This window comes from Falco cherrug, chromosome 1, assembly GCF_023634085.1.
Source record: "Falco cherrug isolate bFalChe1 chromosome 1, bFalChe1.pri, whole genome shotgun sequence".
NCBI classification, from domain to species: Eukaryota; Metazoa; Chordata; class Aves; order Falconiformes; family Falconidae; genus Falco; species Falco cherrug.
Genome location: NC_073697.1, coordinates 18,634,117 through 18,659,136, shown reverse-complemented (window position 1 = coordinate 18,659,136; position 25,020 = coordinate 18,634,117). Strand labels below are relative to the sequence as shown.

The following is a 25,020-nucleotide window of genomic DNA, read 5'->3' as shown; positions in this document are numbered from 1 at the left end:
GAGACCCTCATTACTGGCTCTGAGGATGCACTAAATTCTTGAATTGGTGACGTAAAGAATGTACTAATTACCGAGGCTTCGGATTTCTTTTATCTTTAGAAAGACACCTGGTCCTAATAATATGAAGAAATTGTATGGAATAGGGACAATAAGTTAAGTGTAAATATATTTACTCAAAGAATGTAGGTATAGTAATTAGGTCATGTAACCATATAGTTTGAAAGAAATAATGAATGAAATAACTAGTGAAAGAAGGGGTCTGTTTCTCTTTCTCTAACTTTCTTTAACAAGGGACCTGTTTATAAGTTATCTAGAGGGAGCGACTAAAAGAAACAAGAATAAGAAACAGATAGTTGACAAGAACATAAGTTAGCTCAGACCGATAAGAACACTGCAAACTTGCAAGACCATCACATTCCAGGCAAAGGGTGAGAAGTACACCATGAGGGAGACCTATGGCCTTCCTCCCAAAGACCACTGCCCACGTCCTGGAGACCCCTGCCCACAATTCTTGGAAGAATTTGCACAAGCGCGAAGGACTAGTAAGCTAATGAACATACGAAGCAAGAGGAGGTGGGTTTAGGTGGTGAATATGTATAGGTGTTAATTGAATATTCATTGTTTTATTGTATGAATATGAGATAGTTCATCACTTCGGGTGTGCATGACTTTGGTGGAGTGATTCCTCCATCCACCCAACGCTGCTGAATAAAGATAACCTCCGCTCACTTGAATATTGGTGACTGATTCTTTAAATCACCTAAATTTAAGTAAGTGATGAGTCAAGCTGATATAAAGCAGACAACTTCGAGAAAAATTACTTCCTATGGCACTGATATTTAGAAATTTTGCCTTCTACCTTGGAAGAAGAGAGCTCACTTTCAAATCACTAACTTATCAAGAGTAGATGAAGAAGTAAGAGTGTAGTTAGGATTGCAGATGCAGAGAAAAGGGAAGTATGAAGTTACTAGAAGAACAGATTTAATTGCCTTACATTGGCTTTTCTGCAATGTCTGTTCTAGAGGTTGTTTGTAAATACAATTCCTTGGGAAAAGTTGTACATAACTCGATAGTTTTAAAATAATAGAAGTGACAGTTGTAGCTTGTACACAGCTCTTATGATGCTGACTTGCACGTGGAATAAACTGTGATGATGATTACTGTATTTCTTTTAGCAGTCACCTCACGTAATTAGTACTTTCCAGAATGCACCTTAATCTGCAAAAATACATCGTCAAACAATCAGTGCTGGGGAAGTAAGGAGTTATTTGAATTTTTGAGGCATTGATTTAAACTGCTGTTGGTTTCCTGCATAGATTAAATACGTTACTTTTGAAATGCAGGATGGTGTTGGTACAGGCTGTAGATAACCTGAAGGTTACAAGTGAGGAAAGAAAGGTATCCTTTCCTTCTTTCTAAAAATAAATGTTTTTGAAATGACAAATATTTTGACACCTGCTGTAGATTGCAGAGGAAAAAAATAATTATTCTATGAAAGGAATTTGATTTTGTCCTGTTTTCCTTAACCTGTAGCCACCAAAAAGAAGGAAAGGATAAGATAACTTGCATATGCATTACTCAGGGCTGCTGAAACTCCTGGAAGAGCAAAACTGCAGGAATATGAGGATGAATTGGTCCTTGAGCAAAGCTTGAAACTGGATATGGTAACTACCGTGTACAACTTGCATGAAATGCCTTTCTCCTTGGAGAAGGGAAATAAACAGTTCATCTAATAGTAAGAGATTAATATTACAGGTAGGAATTATTGTAAAATAGCACTCAGGAATCATGACATCTCTCTTCATTAGGACATTAGCTTTTGGAAGATATACTTGATATTTAAGTGCAAGGAGCTACATTCCATTGTACTTCTGTTTCTGTTCTCCATCTTTATGTCTATTCAAGTCTTGGACTGTAGTATCAATTACGTCAGTGCAATTCTGTTTTCTGTCCTTTTAAAATATGAGTCCTTGTTTGTACCATTTGATTTGTGGTCAGGCTTCCTTGATTTTTATTGTTGTGGGCATTGCACTGCAAGTATGTCTCTCCCAGCTTTACGGTGAGTTTATTAGGCTGGGAAGGCCCTGTTCATTCTGGTGTGGAAGTGTTGCTTTATGTGTAGGAAGGCCTTTCTGTTGTATTTCCTTCTTTATTATTCTGTAGTGTTTACTGATGAACATTGGCTGATTGTATGTATCACAGAGCTGTTGTGGCTTCTTATCTCACGGTGACAATTTTTAAAGAACTGGTCTCGGGAAAGGATTGAGGCTTTAGGAACTAAAAGGAGAGTCCCTGGGAGAGGAATGCCTGTTTGTTGTGTTGCATGATGCTGCTTTTCCACTGGGCAATGCAAAAGGAAGAGCAGGCTGTATACAGACCAAGAATGTACTTTCCTGCTAGTCAGGAACAAGCTAACCCTGTGCTGCCACAGAGGCCAGGACCTCAGCTGACAGCGTTGCTAGAGCCATTAGCACAGCAAAGTTTGCTGATAAGCCTGGTGATCCTAGTCCTCAAACCACGCTTACTTGGCAAGTCAGTGACTGTCTGCTGTTAACTTATAAATGTAATATCCCTGTGAATGTGGTTACTTTCTCCTGTCCTGTAATTTATTGCTTCTGATGGTATGCTGAATGAGTTTTATTCAGTCATGATTGAGGATGGTAATTTGGAGGGAGGCAGGAGGGTGGGGATGATTAGCTATCTGACCAAACTAGCAGGTAATTTACAGAGATGGTCTTGACATTAAGAGTGCAATTTTATGTAACTTGGTCTCCAAGCATCCTTATGTGTTGGCATGATGACCGGTGGCTTTGGCAACTCCTCAAGAAGATAATATCATTCAAGAGTTATCCTAACCTGTTTGTTTGCCTGTTCAGTTACAGTCAGCAAATTTTTGAAAGATGAAAAAAAAGCTGAAGTGTGATGAGTAACTTATGTTGTCACAAAAAGGAAGTGTGTATCTTGGAGATATCCTGGTAATGTTTTCAAAGCTAGTGCTGCAGACATCTCAGAATTAAGCACCATGTGTTACAAGTTTAGGTGTGAAGAAAAGGGGGCCTGTGTTGGGAAGAAAACACTTTAATACAGTGCTGTATCTTTCTAGTAGTGCTACAGAGATGACCCAGATCCAGGTCCATGTATGTATTCCTTGTGATTTCATGCTGTAGGGGATGAGCTCTATTAAAATGAGTGGTACGTTACTAACATTGAAGTAAATTCCGCATGTTCAGGTTTGTAAAAAGAGAAGCCCCAACAATGAGGTTTTTTTTCCCCTTTCACAAACTAGAGAAATCTGCTCATGGGGTTCATGCTTCAAGGTGTACTTATCCAAGGCAGTAGTTGCAGACCTGTGAAATCACAGCTGTTTAAATGGGGAGAGAAATTAAAAATCAAGGGAGCAACACTGTGGAGCAATGATGTCCGTACAGAGACAGTAAGGCCCTCTGGATGTAGGTGATAACCTTCTTTCCTGCAGGCACACCGATATTTTGCTCTGCAGGTAGTGATTTATAAAAACACAGGCTCTCCTTACTGTAAAGGGAGATAATAGGAAAAGGCAGGTCTTGCTGGTTTGTTCTTAATATTCTGTGCTGTTAATGAGCACTGTCCTTCATATCATGTCCTTCATATAAAAGGAATTTATATTCTCGGGGTACTTTGCCTCTCTTAAAGTAGATGCTGAATAAATTGAACTATGTAAACATGAACATGCTTAGCACAGATTCAAAGAGGCTGTAGATTCAGGGGCTGCCATCTTTGAATTGTTTCTCTGAAGTGTTAGTCCTAGTTAATGCAACTGTCTCTCTTCTTGTAGTCTGCTTACAACCTTGAGAGTGCCTGATGTTGCCTTGTTACTTGCTGGTGCTTTTTTTTCAGTAAACAAGAAATGTTTACCTTAAGTTTTGTAACACATGCATCTCTCCTGTTTCTGAATCATGTACTAGGTGAATAACTTAACTTGGGTTTCAAGTATATATATATATATTTTTTTTTTTTGGCAGAGCAATGACAGAAAAAGATGTTTACATCATTTTAGTTAGCTTCCAGGTTGCTGAAGATAAGAGCACTTTAGCAAGTAACTGGTTGACTTCAGTTCTGCTTCTCACTCAATTCACATAGCAGGAAGGTTACGCGATCTGACAGCATGCAGTTAAGCTCTGTTGTGCATTTTATGTAATTGCCAGACAGACACATTTGAATACAGCATGCTTTTAAAGGTGTGTTCACCTTTTCACTGTGGGTTATAGTAGCAGAGCCTGAAGACTGTAGGTGCATACCTTATAGAGAGTTACAACTTTGGCTTTAATGGTTCCTTTGCTACAAGCTGGAAAAGTAGGTGTTAGCATCCGTGCACATCCATGTTAGCATCCTAATTTTTAAAGGATAAGGACTACATGAATGTATAGCCTTCCTCCATATGAATTGATTTCAGAGTCAAGGGGTAGTGTCTTGTTGATGGCTTAGGAATTTGGAAACAGTGTTTGCTTAGAGCTTTACTGGAAAAGGCAGTGCCACAGTGGCTTTATTAGTGTAGCATAAACTTCCATTTACAAAAACAATTTAGATGGCATAACATACTACTGCTTTCTGAAATATAGGAAGGATTGTGGACTCTATTTTTCTGATGTGAACTTGGCTTTAGAAAAGTGAGATGTTAATTCCATGGGTACAAATTGATGCTTTTCCTAGGCAGAAGATGGAAATGTCGACTACAAAGTAATGGTGCTTATTTTGAGTTGGCTTTTTCCATGGAAGGACACACATCTGCTTTTAAAAATTTTTACTATATTGTCTCCAGTATTCTAACACAGAAATTTATGTCAGTATGGTTAATGTTTTTAAGTGTCAGAAGCAATTACCATTTATATAAAACATTTCTGAACAGCATTAAAACTATACTGATTTCTGTTTAAAAGTAGGTCTGTTGTAAGTTTAGGTCCTGTTGGGGCTGGCATGCAGAAAGGACACAAATCTTGGCTCTGGTGCTGGGTTTAGTAGGAGTGGAAGCGGATGCACCCTTGAGCATGCCAAGTGTGAGCCCTTGGTTCTGACCTGCCCCTGTTTATTTCAGCTGGGATGGCGCCAAGATACTCCCTGAAGCTGGGGGGTGCTCGCTACCTGTGTACCGTACGTGACTGCCTGTTTACTATCCAGATGCTCTTTTGGATGCATACAGTACATGTGTAACATGAACACACATGCCATTACAGTTGCCCCCAGGTGCTGCGCTGCCCATGAGCCTCTGGAGCTGAGAGATGAATACGGTAATTCTGAACTTCAGTGCAGGTGGGTGCTGTGATTCTGTCAGTCCCTCTGAGACATTGGGGTGGGATGCTCCCAAGTGCATATTTCAGTGATGCCATAGTCCTTCTGGGGAACACATTTCCAAGTGTGAGATGTCTACTTCAAAGGCACTCTCAGCGGAATACCAAATGCTGCTGAACTTCTTTGAACTGAAAAGGAAACACATTACATTGTACTTAACAAAGCAGAAGGAGGTCAGTTTGTGTGACATGTCAATATGTCAAAAACAAGTCCACAGACTTCTGTTTATCAAATATGAACTAATGTAAGACTTAAAAGGTAATTTTGGGGTGAGTTGAGGTTGGTTGAATCTTCCTTTGTTTCCACTGTGGCTTCTGTGGAGGCACCCAAAAATCAGGTTCCTCCTGCTCTGAACATCTGTGTATTGGGAGAGACGTCACCAGCCAGTACTTGCTGTGCTAGCTGCTTGTTGCTGGAGTTGGAACTTTGCTGGGGCTAGCTTTGGTCAGAGCAAGAGATGAATCTGGAGTGTGGTGCAGGCAGAAAATATTCTCCTTCCTTCTTCCCACTCTCCAGCAACCACAAACCCTTTTTGCAGAACCTGTGTGCTCCTTCGATTTAGAATTGCAGCAGGTTTGGGAGGAGGCTTTTGCTGCCATAGAGAAACTAGAATGTATTTTTCCCACCTCTCAGCTTACTTAGTGAATGTAACTTGTAACATCTTGGTTCTTTTGGTCAGTATTACAAGGAGTGTTGAAGGCCTGAGCTGCTGTGAATAGGACAACACAGAAAGTCCTGTTACACTGGATTTCCTAAAGGAGCCTTATTCCATTTTCAGTGACTGTCAGGGAGCTGTGGACATCTGTACTTGGATGCCTTTTGCCATCAGTCTTTCAGAAAAAGAACTAGTGCCAGAGAGTATTTTTATACTTTGAGAGATCATCTGTTGAGATCATGCTTGGACACAACTTTTAATCAATTCTTTTGTAAGTGAAGCCAGTAAGTGCTGAAGTATTCACTACTCACATATGGGGATGAATTTACTTTTATGATTACTTTCTCCATGTAAAGTATGAGGCTGTAAAGAGAGTTTGAGGTTTTTCAGCATCAGAGATTCAGTGTCAGCATAACCCTATGGTTGGGAGAGACGTCTCTGCGTTGGAATATCTTTTTGCTTTTCCAGATGCTGATTTTGACTTGCTCCTTGACCTTTTCACTGCTCAGTGTTTCAGCTTGTGATACTTGCCAACTGTTCTGCATTTCTTTGTCCATCTTGCATCACTTGACCTTTCAGCCACCAGAGGCTCTTTCTGTCTTTTCTGCATGCTTCTCCAGATAGTAAAGCTGATTTTCCGCTATATGCAATTTCTCCCTAACATTGCCAGTTTTACAGAATAAGACACCTGAAGTGGAAGCCTAGGCAGAAACCTGGAAGATGAGGGACCACTCGGTTCTAATCGTAGCTTCACTATGTCAATCCAGTGGTAGTAGCAACCTTGTCTTGCAACCGTGTGCTACCATGTGAGGAAAAAGCTGAGGACCTAAGTGTGTCAGTAACATGCAGAAGTGTAGCAAAGACAGTGTTACTGAGTTACACAAGTTCTTCTGCAGGTGGAGTCCATCTTGATTCAGGAAAGGCAGTGAGGTTAAGAGGTGATGGAGGGAACAAAAAGTCATTTTTAGGGGCCAGAAGAGAGTCTGTGATGGACAAAGGGCTGTTAGCTAGACAATTTCATTATGCTTCCTGCTGCCACAACAGCAGTGGAAGGACAAGAAAGGGCATGTCTAAATATTGCTGCATGGATTTAAAGAGGATAGGACCAAATGGCAAAGGCGGCAGAAGTTTACCTACGACAATTACCGAAAGTACTGATGTGACAGCATGATGCTGCAGTCATAGAACTGCTGCAGTAGCTTTCCTTCACATAGCAGCAGCTGACAGACGTGGGGGACACTTTGAAATACTTTGTTACCCAGTTATCTCTACCAAGGAAGCCAATATGATTTTGTTGCTCTATGTGGAAGAAATACGTTCTATCAAGCAGAGAAATTAAGTGTTTAGGACTAACTGAGCTCCTTTCGGTGCTGACTGCAGAAAGGACAAAGGGGAGGCAAGAGGTTCCGACCCTGCAGTCCCGTATCTGCCAGCGTTCTGTACCAAAGACCACACTAAATACAGAGTCATTACTATTGATCATTGCTGTTTCAAGAGCAATTGCAAAGGTTTGGCACACTTCAGCTTCCCATCTGCCAGCTTAGGCTGAGTGTTGTTGTCAACATAGAAGTTGTTTGAGACTAGTCTGTTACGTGACTTCTAAAAGGTAGGTCTCATGTCTTGTCAGTGACCCTAGACCATGGGCAGATTCATACTGGGATAAATGCAGCTGGTACTGTGGGATTACAGTGAGGGGAAGTGAACTAGTGTCCAGACCTCATCTATAGGGTTTCTATGCATATGTATACAAACACTAGTGGCAACCACAGCAAATAAATATGCACACACAAAAGCTGATGTTTTCAAAGGTGCCTGACAGTTTGTTACTTAGCTGCCATTATGATTCACAAGAAGTTGAGTACCTTCTGTTGTTCTTTATAAATTCTCTAGTGCCATTTTATTGGGGCTATTTCTAGCTGTGCTTGAATTCCTATAAGCAAACAGTGGGCTTGTAAAAGTTTGGCTAGTGTAGGAATTTCTGTAGGATTGTTCTGGCATGGAACTACAAATCACATACTAAAGACTTATATTTGACCAAGACCTCAATGTTGTGGCAAAACTATTGATCTTTGTTTTGGAACTGATCCCAAAATGCATTGATAAGTAATGAGTCTTTCCCGTAGCTTCACTGGGCAGTGGATCAGGCCTTCTACAATCTGACTGCTGGTAACACCTCTCACAACTTTTTATTGAATAAGTAGTAATTATTTAGGCCTTGGAAGTTAAATCCTTTCAAGCAAAATATCTTTAGGCAGTCCCTGGTAGGACAAAAATGAGAGTGGGGAATGCGGAACAGCCAGATGTATCTGTGATTAGAAGTGTTACTGCCAGTAGTACAAAAGGTTTCTCAGATGTCTTAAAAAACCTTCTGGATGAAAGTATAATGTCTGTTCTGAAGGCTTGTGGAGGAAAGCTACTGTCAGGCACACTGCCGTAGCTTTTGAAAAAGAACAAGACAGGAATACTTTAAAATCTGTCCTTGCAGTGACAGAACTTGAGACGTTCCTCGCAATGTGCATCTTGTAAAAATCGTTGCTAAGCACTAGCAGAAAGTCAAGTCTCTTTTAAAGTATTTTTTTACCTCTTTGACATGTTTTTTCCTTCCATGTGCAATATCCTGTTGACACAACAGACGAGCAGCAACTGATTTGAAGCAACCTGATGGTGAGAAATAGGCCAGTCTTTTGCTTCCTGCAGCAGTTGCTTACAGATGCATGCCTGTGTTGTAGCAGAGATTCAGGTGTCTTGAAACACATTTCAAGATAAATACAGACCCTGTTTTCACGTACTAAGTAGTTTTACGAAGTTGTTACTCAGCCAGACCAAATCAAGAAAAATCAAAGGGAAACTGTCAGAGGCAGCACTCCATACCTGAAAGATAGCAATAACCTTAAACTTAAGCACTTATGCTCTATATAGTTCATGGGTAATAATTAGAAAGGAACCCAAAATTAAGTGTTGCTTGTAAAGTAAGTTATACCTCTTCATTTAAGTGTTACAGTACTGAAGTAATCTAATTTTATATAGAACAGTCGTGTCACAAAGATTTTTTTCAAATTTTTCACGTGTATATGTGTGTGTGTGTATATATAGTTGGCAGATACGTTCATCAGTGACCAAGTCAATTGCTGATGCAAAATTACAGCCTTTTACTGGATGTCTGCTAATGTGTTTGACATGGAGAAGCCATCTCCATGCGGTGTTGCGTTGCTTACCCTTTTGAGAGGCAAAGGAGTTAGACCTTGTGACAAGCTGGAGGAGCATGGTTCTGGGGCAGGCGCTTTGGTGGTTTCTCAGCTTTATCTATTTTGTGCCAGGCTGATATTGGGCTGCAAAGGACCTGATACAGCACCTGATACAGCACCTGAGCGATGGCAAAGATGAAGAAGGGTTGCTGGAAGCAAACACTGATGATGTTTTGCATGCTTGAAATGCGCTATCTTGGCCATGAGAAATTTCAGTGAGAATAAAAGCATACTGCAAACCATCAGGGTTTCTTGCCAAACGTCTTGGTGCAATCCTGTGACTTTTCATTGTAACTGGATTTGCTTTGCTTTAACGAGTTTCTCTGACTATTTCCTGGCAGCGTGCTGGGATCTGGGGGAGCTGCCCAATTCCATATTTCAAGTATTGTGTGAGTGGTAGCTGAGGAGAAAAGAAACACTTGACCGCTTTCTGTGCGTGGTACTGGCACAGCCCTTCCGTGTTGGTGAGAACTTAAGTGCAGTTATTTGCCTTCTAGACAGACTAGTGACAGAGGCAGATGCCCTTATGGCAGCACAAAAAGCTGGATTGGGGCCAGCAATGGAAAATGGTGATGGCCTCTGTAGACCGTGAGATGTTGATGCAGAGCCAGTGCATCAGGGAACATTTCTCATCTTGTTTACTTTGCACTCCCAATGTCCAGACAAGCCCAGGAGAGTTAGCCTGCAGCCAGCCCCAAATGAACAGACTGTGTAGCATTTGTTCAGTTCTGGTCATTACCTAAACTGGAGGTTGGCCAAGTCAGTAGAGTTGACTCTGGCAGCAAGTACAAGTTGTGTTTCCCGTTCAGAAGATGGGTTTGAGGAATATGCTCATTTAGTGCTTGAAAATGCATGGCTTTTTGCCTCGTCTTACAAGAGTGAGAGGGCTTGGAGTATGTTGATGTAATTCCACACTTTGTCATGTGTTATTTACATACTGTTTGCACCTCGCTGTTCTCTGCATCAGTGCCAGCACCCTGATATTTCTGCAATTTATTTTTATGATCTTGGTGTTGAAACAGCTGTAAAAACAACTAGTGAAAGTGAGCCAGCTGCTGGAATTTCTGATTCCGAGTCTGGTTTGTAAGTAGGCAGATTCTGAAAGGGAAGGAGAGATGGAAAACAACAAATAAACTTAAACTCATGACTAAATACAATTTCTCTTAACAAAAGCAAGTTAGGTGGCTGAAATTTTAACTGCTGAAGAGAATTAAATCACTAATAAATGAAATGAAACTGTTTTGTACAGAAAGTGTCTAAAGATCAACGGCTGCTTTAAAGGAGATCTTATGCTTGCCTGTGAGGGCTTGGGAATGGTAGAATGTCATCTGTCCCACACCTCATTTGTTTCAGTATTGCAGAAATAGTTTAAGATAGAAATTTTACTAGACACAGAGATGTAGATCAATTAACATTTTTCCCTGGCTAGCTAAAATCCAAATGCTTAGTTTGTACAGTGGTATCAACACCAGTGAAATGTGACTTTGTGGAATGAAATTACAAATATCCTTTCATCCAAGGAGTTAATTGCTTTTGACTTTGGTATTTAGATTCTTATTTGTGGTCCAAGCCTAATAAGGACCTGGTGTCCTTAGCACTACAGTGATACACACAATGTCTGTATTTAAACTCTTCCTTTGCCCCTTCCTTGAGGCTGGCTCAAGCAGCAGCAGAGATAAACTGATCAGGTTAGCTGCAGCTGAGAGCTGTGATTTTCTGCATTTGTGCAGTAAGGAGCAGGGGGTAGCCTACGGGTTATGATTTTGTTCCTTCCTTTTTTCAGCTGCAGTACCTTACCTGCTGTTTACAATGCTTTGCTTAAATATTAGCTAATTCGTTTGCTAGGGATGTGAGTTGGAGGACTGCTTCTTGGCATCTATTTTGGCCCAGCCAAAAACCAGCAGCGTCTAAGAGATTTCTGTTTGTATTTTTTAAATGCCAGTTATGAGTTGTGTGCCGTTCCTTTTGGAGAGAATGATCTCATATAGTGCAGCCTGTCCTCATTCCTGATATATTTTCACCACACTCAGTGAGAAGCAGAGGTAGGGTACAAGTCAGTCTAACCAAACCTGCTGTGTATGGATGAAGTCAGTTCTTGGAGATTATCTTATCATTGCCTATTGCAAATAATCTCAATTAACTTGTCATCTTCATCTTAAAGAGCTAAGGTAACAAGTGAGAGAGCTTGGGCATCCAGGGATAAAGCTGTAGGACTCTCAGAGGCTGCTTGGCCGCTGCTTTGTTGCATTCATAGTTAATTATTACAATGTGAAGTGAATAAAAAATATGACAAATGCCCAGACCACTTTGAAGTGTGAGCAGACATTTATGAACAAGGCACTAAGAAAGCAAGCTATTGATTTTTCTAGTGGTAGTTGAATGTGCCCTTACAGCTCCGGATCAGAAGGAAGCAAAGTTCTGCTCAGAACTCACTGCAGCATCTAATACACTCTGCAGCCCAGAGCTGCAGTTTTCAGAGTGTGTACTTTGTATATAACCCTCACGCAAACCCTATGTCAGTGTGGTCTGGGGGTTTATCAGCTGGTTTGTTTCTGTTAGGATGTAATTGTAACCCTGGGCACAAAAAAATTCTTTGTCTGCTCTGTTGAGAGCCAGACACGTTTGTATGTTTTGCAGGCACACTTTGCTCAAGTAAATGTAACAGTACAAGTGTTCCAGGTGGCTGTAGGTGAAGAGGCAGGAGGAAGATTTGTCTTTTCCTTTTTCTGAGAAGAATGCCAAGTGACTTAAGTTTTGATCCTCTAATTTGTACCTTGCAATGAAACCTCTGTGCTTGTAACCTCAGTGGCACAGGGCAGTTAAGAATTTCAATCATGGAGATCAGATTCCAGGATCCAGCCCAAAGCTGGGACGTGACAACAGGCAGTGTGCGGGTATTAAAAGCAGAAGGTGTAAACACACAGCAGAGATGGCAGCTGGAGAAGCTGTTCCAAAGAAGGTTAAGTATGAACAGTAGGAAGAAGGGAGACAAAGGAAAAATGTGCTGTAAAACACTCTTGACTGCAATCTATTGATCTATTTGTTTCTTCTTGATTGATTATATTGCAATTTATTTTACAATGATGTAGCACTATCCAGCCAAAGCACCTGTATTGTCAGAGGGATGGTCTCATCTGTCAAATGAATGTGGATCTCTGTTCTTAATCTGCTTTAGAAGCCAAGTACTCATCTTTGTAATGCTGATGCCTGTTCCTGCGTTCAGTAATGTAGTTCTGTAGAGGGGACTGGAGCTTGAGTGCCAGGCTTGGACTCACCAATCTCCTTTGCCAAAGTCAGAACAGGAAGCTTTGCTCTTAGTCAGAGACATCTCCTGCCTGCAACGTCTAGAATATTTTATTCTTTTCCCACCCTGATGTTTAGAAACAATAAATAGCTTACCTCTGAAGCTAGTTTTCCCAAACCCTAACAGCTGTCTAAGTTCCTGACTAGGCAAGAAAGGATGCCAGCGGTAGCCTAGAAAGAAAAGAAACATGCTGTTCTTCAAGCACTTACAGTAAAATTTCACCGTTAATTTTGCACGCTGCTGTGTTTGTGGTTGTAGTCACATTTTATTCTGTTTAGGTATATGCTATTTGGCACATGTAGGTGTGGGTTTGATTTGTATTTCAACTGAAGATAGAGCTTGCAACTCAAAATCCTGAGTTTGTTGAGCTCTAGACTTAATGGGGGATCAGGAAGAGCCTTCTGACCATGAAGGTTAAGTATATGACTGCATGATTGTATGTACGAAGTCCATCAGAAAGATTCATGACTGCCTAGAGATGGTTAAAAAGTATATTTTTAACAAAGCTGAAAAGCCACATGGAATTTTCTCTAATTCCACACTTCAGCTCTGGTTTTGACACACTTCTTATGCCTTGAGCTGGTGCACCAAAATTCTGTGTGATTTGCAAAATGTCTATAATAAGCATGGCCGGACACATACCCACTTCAGTCAGGGGGTTTCTTGTATGAGGGGATATGCAGCTATTCTTGTATTTACTGTCACCATTCCATTAAATGGACTTCAGTAAAACAAAACAAAATAAGCCTGCGTGTCTGGTGGATCAAGCTCCGTGGAAGCAGAGGCTTCTTTGATACTCCCTGAAAGCCCCAGGCTTGTCAGTGAATATTAGATCAAGAGGTCTAGTAGTGAGAAGGTTACTGCTTTCCTTAGTCTGAAAACATACTGCAAGTTCATTCCTTGTTACTGCCTGTAATCCAGCAGAACTGACCTCAGGAAGCAGCTGATGTCTTCCTCGGTGGCAGTTAAAATTTCTTACGCTGTACTTGTGCAAATCTTCTGCCTTTGGCCTGCTTTTTAGCAGCTCAGTGTGTTATTATTATTGTTTCATAGGCAAGTAATCTCTCAGCAGATGGGGTGCCAGTATACGAATAAGCAGGTAGATGCTAAATGGTTTTCTAGCACACCCTTGGAGTCAGGGCATGTTTCTTTTCCAGCTGTGTTGAAAGGACCAAGTTACCGCCTGGATAATAAACTAATTATTTTACTTTTTCCTCTTGTTTTCTCAACAGGAGAGTTGCCCAGTCCCAGTATGGAAGAACACAATGGCTCTGTAGAGACTCCCCCACCAAGCCAAGGGCAGCACAGTGCTGTCAAGTGTGGGTGGCTGAGGAAGCAAGGAGGCTTCGTCAAGACCTGGCACACACGCTGGTTTGTTCTCAAGGGTGACCAGCTTTACTATTTCAAAGATGAAGATGAAACCAAGCCCTTGGTAAGTGAAAGGAGGAGACAGGATGGGAGGTGAGGGAGGAAAATAAGTTAATGCAAGCAGAATTGTTTGGTGTTTAAAGAACCAGACCTGTCTGTCTCTGTCACTGACTCAGTACAACTTGGGATTTTGATTATAGTGAACACAAAATTGTGTTAGATCTTGGCAGTTAGTGTTGTTTACCCGTCAGGCTTGTTTCTAAACTTCCTTTTCCAGGTCAGGTTTTCTCACCGTAGCATTTTAAATGGAGCAAAGTGTACATGAAGTTCAAGTAGCAAAAGTCAGTCAGATGGACTTGATTGAGGCAGATGAACAAGCTGTATTTGAAAAGGTACTGCCTATTGTTCTGCTGTTTAAAATGTGGAGTACCCCTGCTTTGTGTCTTCCCAAATAGGAAAACCCGTAAGACTGTAGCCTGAATACATTGCCATCTGTAGTGTGGAACAGACCACTGTCTGTTGCCTCATTCTGTTGTGGCGATTTAGGGCTCCTTAATGCTCCTCTATTTTCCTATTTATTTAGTTTTTTCACCAGCATGCTGTAGGGCCGCCTATCTCTAGAGTGCCTTAAGAGCAGGGAAATAATGCTGCCTCTCAGGTCAGGGCAGGCTTGAGCTTCTGTGATAGTTAGCTGAGAGATCTTGTGCTAGCACCTACAGGAATATAATAATCCTATATATTAATCATTTCCTAGGTGCTTGTGATTTCAGAAAAAGCTCTGGCATCTGAGTAACTTCTGTGCAGGTATTAAATACATCTGCACTCATGCCTTTTACGCTTACTACATTTTTGATGGGTGTACCTTTATGTGGAATTTCGCAGGCGCTTCTCAGAAATGTAAAGCCTATCTAATCTCGCTTCCTGTATGGAACAGGTCATGACACTTTGCCAAGCTTTACAGCTTGCATTATGGTGCACATGTTAAGAAAACCATTCAATCTTGAGGTGATTGTAAAGAAGGTTTTGGTATGACTTAATTTCTAAGTATCAATTTCACAGCCTTGGTAGCTCTTTGCCCTTAAAACTATCCCAAATAGTATAGGTTAATTAATAGCACACTGCATATTTATGAAGTATATGTTAGTATGACTGCTTTGAATAGGAAATAGCTAATATTGCTGGGAAATCAAATGTATCTTTCACTGTATATATTTTGTTAATCAAGAGTGTAAAAAGTAGCCATCAAAATAAAAATGTTTATGGGCTGGAGCCTGGGTTTCCAGAATACAACTAGCACTTGACATCTGCCAGTATGTTTGCATGCAAGGACATAATTGTTTTTTGAGAAGTGACACGGTTGTGTATCACGTGGAGCTTTGTACAGCACAGTGGAGCCCAAATTATCATCTTGTCTGTCTGCCACTGACCTGTGGGGTGACTTCAGAAATCCTATTTACTTTTGTGAAATGGAGGTGGTGACTCTGATCTTCTGATACCTTTGATAAGTTAGGTAGCAGTTGATTAAATAACTAAATGTTTGAGTTTTCCACTTGTCTCAAGTAAGTTCCTAAGAACACCTAGAGATACGAAGTTTGGGGGCGGGGGGGGGGAAGCCAACAGAAGTGTAACTTAAAATATGCCAGTAGGTTTGGAAAATGAATGGGCCTGTCTGAATTAGGATCAGTCAATATCTCACCTTGGTGTACCTTTGGAATGTTTCTGAAGCAAACTGCACAAATTTCAGTTCCTGAAATATGGCTCAGGTTCAGTGCCATGTACTGAAATGTTTTTTTTTCCCCCATGTAACCATACTGAAGAGTTTTCTGCATTAACTTTGACAAGAAAATTGCTGTGACCTTCTGGGAACCCTGTTGTTCTTACTCTGGAGAGCTAAAGCAAAGAACTTCACTGATACCATGAATTTTCAGTGCTTAGGGATATCATCAGGAAATGGCAAGTAGTATTTTGTTACATTAGCCATCTAGGTATTGGATCTGTATATAGGAGTAGTACATGTTTATTCACTACTGGATTGTACAGTCTCTACAATGTACAATTGTACAGTAACTTTTTTAGACAATAATATAATGGAAGAGAATTAATGAGGGTTTTTTTTCCAAATTAGATTATAGTTTTCATTTTGCTTGTTGGTTAGTTGTGTTTGGAAGGAGACAGAAGAGCAGTGATCCTGAGGAATGTTCTAATTGCACACCTTGTGTATATATGTTTATAGACAGTAGAAGAACTATTGCAGGAGAGGACAAGGCAAGCAAATGCGTTTATGTTTATAGCTTTAATGCAAATTAAAGAAAAGCAGAATCCACTTTCTGGTGTGAATTCAGCAGCCATCCTGATCACTAGTCTGCTTAAGTCTTATTTGGGCTTGGGTTCTGTCCAGTCTGTACCAGAAATTATGCCGCGATGTTTCTGGTTTTGAAAGTGATGGAGATGTGAAAAGAACTGAATTTCAGAAAAATATTAGTATCTGTCAGACTTTATTCTACAAATGCCTGTGTATAATGGGAGTAAAGAAAAATACCATCTTGCATCCGAACCATCAGTAAATGCTTTTGAATTGCTGAAGCATGCTCATTTCTTGCTAGTAATATAGATAGTTACCACATATGCTTTAATCAATATGTGTACATCTCATTGGTGTCAGATTATTACATTTAAAAGTCATTAACTCTCAGTGTGAGTGTGGGCAAATGTCTCTGCCAACCTGTGTCAGATGCCTACAGGCACACAGAGCTAGTGAGGAACAACAGAAGAAAAAGCGGTACACAGCTGTTAGCTTTACAGTCAAGGTCAGTGAATTTTCATTGATTGTTTATCATCATCAGGCACAAGAATCTTTCCCTTGTAATGTTTTATCAGTAAGAATAGCAGCTATTTTTTGCTTGCATGTCCTTGAAATGTCTCTGGGGATCTGGCAAAGATGGCATATCTGTTTATTGAAGATGTGAGTATAGATTGCAATAATCTAGTTAATTCCAGAAGGCAAAAACCCCTAACAAATAAGTGAACAAGGCATGTGAAGAAATAAAATCTGATTTCTGATAATTCTGTGTAATTTTTACTTCTTGGAAGTGACACTGGATTTTGCCTTGTTAATTCTTTTTACAGTCTTCGTAGGTCACCTTACTCCTGACAGCCCATTATGCATTAGAAAGCTAGTATTATGCCAGATCTGAAGGTCAGCTTTGAGTTTGAAATGTGGGCAGCTGAAAGAAATCAGCGTTTAGCATTCCATGTTTCACAGTATAGCTGTTGTTTACATGCAACCCATGAAAATGTATTTCTTGCTTTCTTCTCTGCCTATGGTTAACTTCACCAGCTGCAGTGTCTGGCTTGGCATGCTCCTAATTGAAGGTGGGAGAAGGAAGTCAGTGCCTTCTCAGTGAGACAGCGTGCCTTTTCTGTGGTTTTGTGAGCAGCAAGAGGGAGCTTCCAAGCATCATCTCCTTGTTTTATCTTTGCTGTTGCGCTCTCCTGGTCTTACTGGTGAGTGAGTTTATCAGAGCAAAGCTAGGTAGCCTGTACTGATGGAGCATCATTGATATGAGGTTGTAAATGAACATGAATGGGCAAGTTCATCCAGTCAAAACAGTGTTTTAGGCTTAGGCACCTATTTAGTGTCATTGCTGCTCAACTTGGTTTACGGACTTCAGTTTGAGGTGTGCACAGTAGAGAGGTCTTAAAGAACTATGAACTAGCCTTCAAGAAATACTTGGTGGTGTATGCCTGAAAGCAGACAGTGATCTGCTATTTCTTTTTATATCCCATCCTGAACATTTTGGTGTGCAGTTTTTGTCCTCTGGAGCTTGTTAAGCTCTTCACTGTTTGGTATAAGTGATGCTAAGCAGAATTCAGTGGCTCACAGGAGCTTAAGACAAACCCTGGGAAGGGACAGTAGATTTGAATGCTAAGGTGTGAATCTTAAATGTGGAATTTGAATCAGTCTTTGACTGAAACTGAGCAAGTGGCAGATGGAATCTTAAGTACAGGTCACCGTTTGTCTGTAAGGGAAAAGACTGTCTCTGATGTACAAATAGAATATATCTTGAAGTATTCCTTTCTGGCAAAATACATGCTTCTCATTCAATTTGTGTAAAAATTTCTTTGACAGAAAAATCCATTTAATGGCATTAATAGGGAAGATGACAAAACTCAGTTGCATTTTAAAATTACAATAAAGGTTCTAATGAATATGTTAAATAGAAATTAATATGATAATTACTTAATTTGAAACAGCCTGTTAGTAGGGGAAATATTTTAGTATTAGTATTGAATATGATTAAAGATTTAGCATGGTGCTTTTTTACAAGTTAAAAAGGAATGGATAACATTTCTGGGTGGGGAGAAAATACGTAATTGTACATGCACTTTAGAACTGCATCACAAGAAATGCCCATCTCTCCTTGTTGCCCAGAGGATTTTCAGGAAGGGAGATCGGAGTATTATTCGCTTTGGTCCTTGTCTTTGGAAAGGCACAAGAACTAGATTTCCTGTAAATACTGAAGAGCGCTGTAGCAAGCAAAACAGCTTCTCAGTAGATACTGCTTTGACTTGTAAGAGCAGCTCCCTCAGTCTTGGGTAGGGGAAGATAGGAAGCACCAAGTCTCTGCAGACTTGGCTTCATGAGCCTTGCTCAAAACTCCACTTTTCATGGAGCAAATTCAGGGACTTGATGTGAAGATAGCAAGGAGTGTCCAGATCACGGATGATTTTTTGTGGCTTGTTTTTTTTTTCCCCCACGTTTGGGCAAAACACTTGCTATTAGTCTAGGAAACAGAAATGGTCTTGGGATGAACGTGTGCTCAGGGTGAGCCCTCACCTGTGTAGGAGCAGTGCTTTGAAATGCTGAGTAACCTAAAACCTATTGCAAACTGTAAGAGAGAAATCAATCAAATACAATTATGCAGGTGTCACAAGAAATGTGGGGGGTTGATAGCAAAAGCGTGTTTCTCAGGAATTTCACCGGAAACTCAATATACTGGATGAAATTGTATAGGATTTTCTTGAGATCAGTAGTGACTTTTGCCAGTAATGAAAGGATTTGCCAGAAAAGCTTTCTATTACTAGCCATTGGATATATTTGTTTATTTCAAGGTAGTGAACATGGAGCTTAAAAACCAAACAAAAAGCTTCCACAAAGAAAGCCCACTTTAAACAGTTGATGTGGGTGCAGTGGAATGGAAGGATGTCCAACACACCGTAAATGAAGATTTTTTAAAAAAAGTCAAATGCATGGTATTGGCATTCAGCTGCCAATGACTTGAGACAGTACATGCTCTGGAGCAGTCCTGGTAAGTTTTCAGCTGGTCTTGGTGAAATTTGTGTAAAAAAAATACAAAGTAGACAAGAAATAGTGGCCCTGTTTTTCAGATGTCTGCATGGAGCCTCCTTGTGACTGACTGTATAGCCCTTCTAATAATTTCTGCTTGTGGAGTGCTTGTTGCTGGGTATTACAGCAGAGCAGTTGGCTCACACTGAGCTCAATGCAGTTGTGGCCTTGTTATTCAGCAGTCTGCAGTGTGATCTCTCCTTTATTTTCTTTCCTTTCACGGCTTTTGACTTCACATAAGCTCACTAAAGGTGCTGTTTGTTGGAGTTTTGCACGCATCGTACAAACTAGCAATAGATTTTGGGTTAGCCATGTGTTCCTGGTGTAAGGATACTTCCTGTTGCTTGAAACACTTAGCTGAAGGAAGAGAAGCCTCTGTGTAACATACTATCCTGTTTATGACAAATGCATTTTTTTCCATTCTGATCATTCTTGATCTCCATCCACAGAACATGAGGGTCTTTCAAGTTTTAAACTGAAAATTTACTTCTTAACTCTGTCACTGATTGAGTTTCAGATGAGGCAAGAAGCGTTGTATCCTGTCCAATGTGAGTGGCTGCATCTCGGGCTGTTTTTCTGTGTGAGGCAGAAACAGGTATGACCTGGCAACAGCAACAGGCAAAGCAATCTGAAGCTTGGTCTGTGTCACATGGTAAACTGCTCCAGTGGTGGCTGTCCAGTGCAGAGAGTGAAGGGAAAGCCCCCAAACTGCTTGGGGCCTTTTTTAATGGGTTTTCAGGGAATGGCCCCTCTAGTATATGAATATAAGCAGGCTTTTTGCAACTCAGTGAGATTTCTGGAATACAGGGATGGTTATTGAAGGATAGGTCTTAGCTTTTTATATGCAGTAGCAAGTTCTGCTATTTCTAATACCTGTGTGCCTTTGTAAGTTTTAAAATCATTTATTGCTGCAGGTTTCAGCAACTTACTCATAGAGACACTTTTTTTTTTTTTTTTTTGACTGCAATGACTTATGTAAGTGCTATTAAAGATGTAATAAACTTTGGTCAGTAGATACCCATGGGAATTTTGTACTAAGAGATTAGTGTGATAAGGCTAAGTTTATTTGAAACCAGGGTGTTCCTAATGCCATTATTCTGTTTCTTGGGAAACGTTTCTCAAATTTGCAGGACTGAATTTCTGTCCTCAACCAGAGACAAATAGCACAAGATCAGTCACTGAGGTGCTCGACTTGGAGGTGATCAAATTCCAACTTTAATCCCCTTTTCTGCTCCTTTTAGACCAAAACCGTTAGCTTGAATTTTCAGTGATTGTTCTTTATTTTGTTTCTTTGAAAAACTTTGGAGGCCTTGGGCTTGACCCAGTAGGAGTCTCAAAAACTTTCATAGGAAGAAAAAAAGTTTTCTCCTCCAGCATTAACTGCCTCGTAGTTACAGGAGTGTAGCTAAACACTGTGAAAGGTTATGGATTCTGTGCCAAAATCAAGCAATTCTTGGTCAGTGCTTTGCCCCAGCTTATGCTGTTGGAAATTCATTTCCCTCATAAAGCTGTTTTTTAGGTTTCAGTGAAATGCAAGGTAAATTCAAATGTAAAGCTAAGTGTCTCCCTTAGCTTTGCACATAGCAATCATGTCATTGTGACTGTACTTGTAGCATCTGCAAACTACCATCCTGCTATTGTACCAATTCCTTTAAATCTGCACAGACTTCATTCCTGAGGGCTTGTAGCCTTTTGTTCTCCCTGAATGCAAGTGAATTTTCAAAACAGCTCTCACGTGCAGTCCTCCTTCTTGCATGCTGCTGTTCTCTCTCTTCGGATCCAGCTCTGACCCCACCTTCCCCTGGAAGACTGGAAAACACAGGCACTTTAATAAGATGTAAACTAGCCAACAGCTTAATTTCAGTTGTTAGTGGCCAATGCGTCTGCTTAGTCCAAATGATCAAAGAACTGCCCCTACCTTTCGCTTTGTGGGACCAGGGAGCTAGCTTCTTTGTAATAGCTTGGTAACTCTGAAGTAAAGTTAAATGCTTGCTATGCTTCACCACATTTCATGGATCAGCAATACTTCCAGATGTAAGAAGCTGCTATGTGGTACAAAACTGCTTTCCTGTGGTGGTGGGGCTACCCAGTCTAACTGTATTGAGTCTTGCATTTCTTTTTATGCTTGCACCATCTTTCTTCCTCTCTGTTTCTGGCTTGTGCCCGTTGGCAGGGTTTGGAGCAGGAGAGGGGAGATACTCTTTCTGCTTTTCTCTCTTGTCTACCAGATGAAAAATGCGTTTCTGATGGTTGCTAATGAATGTATATTTAACACGTTAATGAACCTGTGTGGAGAGGAGTAAGGATGGTGTCAGGCTGCTGCTGGTTAAAAAAGAATACTTTGTTATGTTGTGATGGTTGTCACTGATTGTCTTCATACTACCACCTTCTTGTTGGAAAGACCGCTGACGTAAATTGCTAATCATGCTAGTGGTTTTGTGTTATCAACTCCAGTGCAGTGCCAGTCCAGTGCCTTTTGTCATGTGCAGCAGTGGTCTGCTCTAGATGTTTCTTTCTAGCTTTCCTTGCTTAATAGCTGTTGTACCAGTAAAGCAACTAATATAAATACTGCTACACAGCACATGTGAGGGTATGGGTGAAACTATGGAAATCAATCATCAAATTCATCTTTAAGTAAATTTAATGTGTTCTTTTTGAAGCCCATGTGGAGCCTTAACCATTATAAAAGTAAATATTTTTTTTTGTACTCCATTAATTCCAGTAGCAGAGGCTATGTGATAAGTTTGTCTTGTCTAAGGGCAAACGCTTGAGATAATTAACAGATACAGATGTTGTTTTGGAGCCTGACTGATTAAATTCCATGACATCTGATCAACTCTCAGCCCAGAGCTGCTGCAGGTAGCTTTTAGCTTAGTGTATGCTGTTAAAGAGAATGCTTGAGATGTGGAAAAGTTCAATTGGTGCTATGTTATCTTGTGGAGGCCATAATTAACGTCCCTGTTCAAAAAAAATCCTAAGTGTGCTTGCTTATTTTGTTGCGTATTGCTAAGGGACATATTTAATGTTACTGCTGTAGTAACTGAGAACCAATTCTACCAATAATTTGAGCAGCATTTGTACAAATCCACTGATTTCAGCTTCATTCAGCTGGCTTGTGTGAGTGCTTTTCCGTGTGAGCTTAGGCTCATCACATGAAAAATGACCTGAATCCTATGCAAGTTCAAATGCAGCAAAATGGTGAAGACATGCTACGTAACATAGACACTGTGGACAAACCCCTCCCCCCCTTCTTCAATGTCTTGGTTATTAGAGCCTTTGGCTTGGCACATGTTCCCTGACAAGCTGAGCCAGACGTTTCAAATCCCTTCATACAGAACAAATTCTTGAGAATGGTCATCACAGGTGGTATTTGTGTTGGCAGCTTCAGAACAGAGACCAAGGGTTGAACGGTAACAGAAGCAGCTAAATTAACTTCTAATGCGGGAGGGACATCCTTTTCAGCAGACTTGCAGCACAAAAGTTGGGCTAACAAGAGCTTTCTCTGTTACTGCTTGGGCTGCAGAATAAAACCCATTAAAAGCCTATGTATCTACCCATGAAGAGCTCCTGCTCTGAGTAATTGCAGCATCTCCGAGAAAAAAGCAAATGCTTTTAACTCTTCAATAATGACCACAAGCAATTCAAGAGTACTGAGGACTTTCATAGACACAGGCATGTGTTTTAGAAGCCTGTTGATGTGAACCAAGCATTAGTGTAATGGTGTGGTCATGCAGGTGATGGAGAACAGACACAAGGCTGTAATCTCGGTAATGAGCTGATGCTTTAGTAAGCCTCTGTATGTGCATTTGTCAGATTACATTTGAGATCTCACAAGAATCTTCTTGTGATGGCTCAGCACCGTAGACTTTCCTCACCTAATCCATAGGTTTCAGCTCTGTTATAGGACTGCTTGCCTGCCCCTTTTCCCTCTGTCTTTACATAACGTCTGTTGCTTCAAAATTAAGTTTTCCTTTATTCCATAAGCAAAGGCAAAATGGCAGGTCTCCTTGACTTTGAAGGGATGACTGTTTCAGCCTCGAAATAGTGCTAGACATGTGAAGGATGGGGAGCGATGAAAAGCCTACATGCCATGGTCCTACATCTACTAGAGCAATTGGTGTGTTTCTGTCCTTATGCTGTGAGGAGCATAGAGGGTACACCTGAGGCTGCCCAACTGGTCTTTGGTGGGGACCAACCCCTTTGCCTGTTTAATCAGAGCTTTGGTATCCTAAGAATACATTTTAAAAAGCACAAATACTCTAGCAGGATGCAATAAATAAATAAATACATGAACAGCTTGTCCGAATCTAAGATAATTATTTCCCCAGTGAGAATGAAACACACTTGCAGTTTTTTTCCTCTTGCTTCTTTGCCTTTTCCTCACTTGAAGAGCAACAAATAATGCTCCGCTTCTGGACAAGAGGTTTAATAATTGAGGGAGACAGGATATTGTTAAAAACTTTGGTCTGTCATTCCTTTTAAAGTGTGCCACGTACTGCCTAGTGTTAAGGTACCAGATTTCCTCCCTAGGCTTAAAAGCGGTACCCACCACATTGTGTACCAGCAATTACTGAAACTCTGTTTAGGTTTTGCAAGCTGAAAGTGTATTTAGAAAATTATTTATATATTGTGCTTCTCCTGATGTTTTTTGTGCAAATAAAGTTGTGCTTAGTACACATTATTATACAACCTTTCAATTCTAGTATGGAATCACTAACCATGTAGTATCTGGGAGCAAGCTTCACAGCTTTTCTTGCTGTCTTTTGTTGAATGCAGTACTACCTCTTCATCTGCATACTCTTAAATCCAACATAATGATCTAGTTTCCCATAAGTGAGACAGATGTGCTATAGAACTTTTGCATGTTACAGAAACAATCCATTTCAACAGGAGAAAGATTGTTTTGAGAAAACACCTCATGAGAAATGGTAGTGTGATTGGTATGTTACAACTCCTGTTAGCACTTCTCTGAAAAGAATAAAGAGAAAAGGCGAAATGAGATCAATCTGTTTTCACAATTCCTTAAATAAATGTTTAAGAGCAGAGAGATTGGCTATGGGTAGAGCTTGGATTAGATGTACAGTGGTGTCTAGAAAGAATAAGAGATGTAGCAGTGTGAAGTTCTCTGTGCCGTAACCTTCTTTGTGCCTTTCAAGAACGCCAGATCAGTCACATGAGCATCAAACCTTCATTTCCTTTAAATGAAGGTGTGTTAAATTCCATACAATATCAAAACTCTTCTGTGCCCAAGTGTCTTGCCAGGAGTAAAAAGCTACATAGTGTAGCTTTTCTGTACACTGTAAGAGTGAGGCTTAGCGAGACACATGTCACAGTAGACTCCTGAAGCTATGTTGTTTGGTTTGAGAATTCACAGATTAGTCTAGAAGAAGTCTAGTGTTAGATTTCATTCACAGTCTAGGCTGTAAAACATATATGTTTCATTTAACTAACTTCAGATCAATGGAAGATCTTTTTCCTTTTGCTTCCTGGGTTTGATTGTTATTCCAGGTGTGTTTCTTCATTTTCTTTCTGTATTTATATAATGTCATTTATATAACCAGCACTATCTGGGAAAAAGAAGTACGGGTCACAGCTGAAAAATAAAACGTACAGAGCATCTGTGTCAGCCTTTCTGATATACTGGAGGTTTTGGCTTTCAATTTTCTGGCCAATTGCCTCATTTTTTAATAGGTTAACCAGAGCTGAGTTGGAGGGTACAGAGAAAAATAAATTTTCAGTATTTTATAATGTGACAATAAGAAGAAACACATAAAAT

The 25,020-nt window shown here is 40.4% G+C and overlaps 1 protein-coding gene across 4 annotated transcripts in view; it reads left to right on the top strand.

Annotated features, from left to right (window-relative positions):
• Positions 1 to 25,020, top strand: part of ARHGAP24 (Rho GTPase activating protein 24) — a 225,564-nt gene that overhangs the window by 27,095 nt on the left and 173,449 nt on the right. For all 4 annotated transcript variants that reach the window (XM_055724668.1, XM_055724746.1, XM_005433787.4 and 1 more), the window contains one exon: positions 13,762 to 13,961. In XM_055724668.1, coding sequence (XP_055580643.1) covers positions 13,782 to 13,961 — 180 coding nt within the window. In that variant the 5' untranslated portion in view covers positions 13,762 to 13,781. Of the gene's footprint in view, positions 1 to 13,761; positions 13,962 to 25,020 lie in introns of those variants that run through there.